At 33.9% G+C, this 5,362-nt stretch overlaps 1 protein-coding gene across 1 annotated transcript; it reads right to left on the reverse strand.

Moving 5' to 3' along the window:
• Nucleotides 1-3,200: 3,200 nt before the first annotated feature.
• On the reverse strand, nucleotides 3,201-4,148 carry LOC137641164 (uncharacterized). The gene is made up of 2 exons (XM_068373606.1): nucleotides 4,050-4,148; nucleotides 3,201-3,686 (listed from the first exon to the last, which is right to left on the reverse strand). Exons 1-2 carry the CDS (start codon nucleotides 4,146-4,148, stop codon nucleotides 3,201-3,203), a joined length of 585 nt encoding a protein of 194 aa, XP_068229707.1.
• Between the last annotated feature and the right edge of the window lie 1,214 nt (nucleotides 4,149-5,362).

The following is a 5,362-nucleotide window of genomic DNA, read 5'->3' on the forward strand; positions in this document are numbered from 1 at the left end:
ACTAACCAACAGTATGCCTTACTTTGTGCCGTTATTTAGAAGATAGGCTTACGAAGATAAAACACGACTGTGCAGAACTGAAGATGCACCATGTTCTTAACAGTTTACAAGATGCTTCTACTACATTGTCTACAATCAACCCTCAAGAGCGTGAGTACTAATTAACGGTGCTCAACCTTGGCCAAGGAACTGCCCCCCCCCCTTCTTTTTGCCTTTATTTGACGATGTGCACATTTAGCTAGGAAGTCATGTTCAAACTGTCTGGTTTAATCATTCATGGCATGTCCATTAACATAAGTTGTGTTCCCGTTCCCCTCTATCAAGTTTGAAATTTTATTGCCCGAGAGGAATGTGTTCAAAGTTATGAGTAGAACTTTTGGTATAATTTCAGTCACCATTTTTACTTTCATTGGTTGATTAGCCATTTGATTATTGATTTACGATTTAATTGATTTGACTATTTTCTTGGCATTTTTCATTTTTCATATGCCATGCTGTCTTTATTCAAATTTCAATTAGGTAGTTTTGCTGTTTTTTCCTGTGTCAGTTATGTGAAAAATCCTGTTGTACTTCATGGAAATAAACACCATTTTTAGGTTAAAATTATTAACTGTTTTTAATTTGACCTTTACATATTGAAATGACTAAATGAGTTATCACATAAGGTGAGATATGACTTAAGGGTAAGTTTATATTAACGTCAATCTAAAGCTATCGGTGTCAATCCTTTATTGTAATGTTCTACGGTATTACCTCCCGGTGGTCTTTAGGACGTTTTGACTTTTACAGTACTGCTCCCCCTAACTCTTTGTGAAACTGTCGTTAACGTAACTGATTCAGTCCAACCACACTTGATTGGGATTCACTATTCTGCGCCCTGGAGTAGCGTCTTAACATCAAGGTGATATCGGTGCCGACAGTCCCGGTATAGAATAATCTTTGGACTTAAACGTGTGTAGGGAAAGCAAACCGTCTTCGTTGCGGTTCTTTAGTTTGTCAAGTGTGAGAGTGTTGGCGCTCTATCCTTCAGGCTCGGGTCCGGAAATCAGAAACGGGGAGGCCTTTCCCGGAATTATTTCCCACACTTAAATAAATAACAATATATATATATATATATATATATATATATATATATATATATATATATATATATATATATATATATATATATATAATGCAAACCTTTACTAGTCCACTGTGGAACAAAGGCCTCAGACATGTCCTTCCACTTACGTCTATATATGGTCTTCCTGTGCCAGTTCACATCCATAAACTCTCTTAGATTTTCATTCCATCATCTTCTCATTCATCTCCTGCTTTCGTTAGTCATTCTCATTACACACAAACACACATACACACACACACACACATATATATATATATATATATATATATATATATATATATATATATGTGTGTGTGTGTGTGTGTGTGTGTGTGTGTGTGTGTGTGTGTGTATCTAAACAAGTATTCAGTTTTAGATAGCTTCGTGATCCGAAAGAACAGAAAACGGATTTAACGGGAAACTACTTTATTTAAGTTGTGCGCAGTAACGGTATTTATAGAATAATAATAATAATAATAATAATAATGATAATAATAATAATAATAATAATAATAATAATAATAAAGTAAATGACTGCCTAAATAATTTGATTTAAATTTTAAGAAAATACTAAAGCACACGCATAATATATATATATATATATATATATATATATATATATATATATATATATATATATATATATATATATATATATATATATATATATATATATATATATATGGGTGTAAAATGTACAAGTGTACATATATGTATCAGATGCCTCGGTGAAATTATCATGACGTCTCAAAATATAGTTATGCTTCAGTATCAACGTGTCTCAGTATAGTGATTTTTCATTATAGAAGTCACAGTATAAGCAGTGTCACATAATTGTTACAATATATTGGTGTCTCAGTAAGGTAATCTTATAAGTTATTTTTAATTTTCGTTTCTTTGCCTTATTTTATCTATTAATTTCTTTTAACAAAGTGGTTATCCCAGTATTCGTAAATTTGTCCTAAAAAAAATAAACTTTTTAAAAAAACTTTCAAATAAAAGATTCCACCCTACAAACTTTAGACTGTTTTAATGTATTGAACTAGATAAAAACAACATTTGAACTAGACAACAACAACAACCACAACAATAATAATAATAATAATAATAATGTCCTTTAAAAATATTCCACAGCGGAAGTACCAATATAAGAGAACCCCTCTCAGCTAATCACAGCCAAGGAAACCCAGCTGTGTCTCCGCTTTCAGCCAATCAGCATCAGCAAAACCTCCCTCCCCGTACCCTACCCGGCCTCCCTACCATCACACCTTCAGTCCAACGTCACGTGATAGTCCCACCGGTTTGAAATTCGTGATCTCTGTGATTTTGACAATTATTTTGTATTTATTGCAGTGCTGAGTGATGCTCTAAGTACCATACTGTTTGTTGGTGATAAACCTAGTACCATAAGGTTTGTTGGTGATGATCCAAGTACCATGGTGTTTGTTGGTGATAAACGTAGTACCACAAGGTTTGTTGGTGATGCTCCAAGTACCATAGTGTTTGATGGTGATAAACTTAGTACCATAAGGTTTGTTGGTGATGCTCCAAGTACCATAGTGTTTGATGGTGATAAACTTAGTACCATAAGGTTTGTTGGTGATGCTCCAAGTACCATAGTGTTTGTTGGTGTTAAACCTAGTACCATAAGGTTTTCTGGTGATGCACCAAGTACTATAGTGTTTGTTGGTGATAAACCTAGTACCATAAGGTTTGTTGGTGATGCTCCAAGTACCATAATGTTTGTTGGTGATGCTCCAAGTACAACAATGTTTGTTGGTGACAAACATATTATCATAGGGTGTATTGATGATCAACATAGTGTCGAAAGGTGTGTTGGTGATGAAGCCTAGTACCATGTGGTGTTGGTAATAAACTTTGCACCATAGGTTGTGTTGGGCGTAAGCCTAGTATCAAGTGGTTTGATAGTGATTAGCATAGTACCATGGAGTATAAAGGTGGTAAACCTAGTACCATAGGGTGTGCTGGTCATGAACCTAATATTACTTGCTGTGTTTGTAAGAAACCTTGTGCCATAGAGTACGTCGTTGATAGAAGTAGTACCATAAGGTGTGTTGGTGATAGGCATAGTACATTAGGGTGCGTTGGTGATAAACATGGTACTATAGGATCTGTTGGTGGTAGGTCTAGTACCATAGGGTCTGTTGGTGATAGGCGTTGTACCATAGTGTGTGTTGGCGATAGATGTAGTACCATTTGGTGTGCTAGTGATAGGAGTAGTACCATAGGGTGTGCTTGTAATAGAAGTAGTACCATAGAATGTGTTGGTGATAGTCATAATACCATGTGTGTTGGTGATAGGCATAGTACCATAGGGTGTGTTGGTGATACATGTAGTACCATAGGGTGTGTTGGTGATAAGAGTTGTACCATAGGGTCTGTTGGTGATAGGCATAATACCATAGGGTGTGTTGGTGATAGGCATAGTACCATAGGGTGTGTTGGTGATACGTGTAGTACCATAGGGTGTGTTGGTGATAAGAGTTGTACCATAGGGTCTGTTGGTGATAGGCCTATTACCATAGGGTGTGTTGGTGATACATGTAGTACCATAGGGTACCTAATATCACACAGTGTGTTGGGAATACTCCCAGGATCATGAGGTGTGTTGGTGAAGGCTAGTACCATAGAGCAGGATGGTAATAAACCTGGTATTATATTGGGTGTTTGTGATAAATCTCATATTAGGTGTGTTGGTGATAAGCCTGCTACCATAGGGTGTGTTGGTGATAACCTTATTTAGGGTCTGTTGGAGATAAGCCTGATACCATGAAATGTCATTGTATTCATGATAAACATAGCATAAATAGGTATGTTGGTGATAGAACTAGTATCATAGGTTATTCTTGTGATAAACCTAGAATCATACTGTGTGTTAAGATAAACTTAGTATTATAATGTGTCTTGAGGATAAACTTAGTACCACAAGGTGTGTTGGTGATACACCTATTATTGCATGGTATCTAGGTGTAGAAATGGAACCACAACCTTTGTTGTACGTGTCTCTCAGAGAAGTAAACATCCTGATATAAGAATATCAAACGGAGCATGATTTAAGGATCCAGAGACAGAATAAAGAGCTGGAAAGTACAGAAGTTAGTCAATGACTTCAGGGTCATTGGACTATGAAAACAAACTAAAAATATTGCTGTTCAATCACTTCTATTGCACCAGTGAAGGTCAAACGTCCCTGGAATTGGATGCATGACCTCATTCGATGGCAATAGGACTCGGCTGAGGAAGCAGGAGCAGGGAAGGGTGAGTGTTACCATAAACGTTAACAAAAAAGGAGAAATTTATCGTTTGTCCTCTTTTGTTTAATCCTGTTCAGATTACTATTTTGGAAATCTGTTATTTATTGGTCTATGTTTTCATCCCATATATTATACCATAACATAGGGATGAATTTCCTAAAGTAGCCAGCGTCACTACAACATAATTTTACTTATAACTTACTTATAATTATGCGTTTGAGTCAACTTTGAAAATTGTGTGATACATTTGCATCATATTTACATTACCACCCAACATGACTACGAAGTTTGGTCTAAATCAGTACAGTAGTTTTTGTATAAAATCGTTGCAAAATGTATTTTTAAATTTATTTTACAGAAAATGTAATTGAGAAATTATAAGTATTTTGAGATATTATATCAAATCCTTTTATGCACATATGCCTAATGTAAGCCTGTTAAGCTTTCAGTTTAAACTGACTGACTTTTGTTATCTTAGAAATTATATGGATTATGGAATTATAAATACCAAGAGTTTATAAAAACGTTTTTAACTTGGGTTTTCTTTATTGTGGATTTTAACGAGTGAAATTCACATATAAAATGTTTGTAATCTTGTTTTGTTGGGTATGGTATATATATATATATATATATATATATATATATATATATATATATATATATATATATATATATATATATATATATATATATATATATATACACACACACACACACACACACACATATATATATATATATATATATATATATATATATATATATATATATATATATATATATATAACGTTTTTTCGTATGGAGTTAGATTTTCAAGAATTTGGTTAACAATTAAAGTGATCTACTTCTGTGTATTTAAGAATCAGATTACAATATAGTCAATATAGAAATAAGATTATACAGAGTTTAAAATTTCGAATAATGACGACGGGGCCACTGTAGAATAAAAATTGTAAACAAATAACTGATTACTGAAGTCACT

Source organism: Palaemon carinicauda, chromosome 1 (assembly GCF_036898095.1).
Source record: "Palaemon carinicauda isolate YSFRI2023 chromosome 1, ASM3689809v2, whole genome shotgun sequence".
In the NCBI taxonomy this organism is placed as follows: domain Eukaryota; kingdom Metazoa; phylum Arthropoda; class Malacostraca; order Decapoda; family Palaemonidae; genus Palaemon; species Palaemon carinicauda.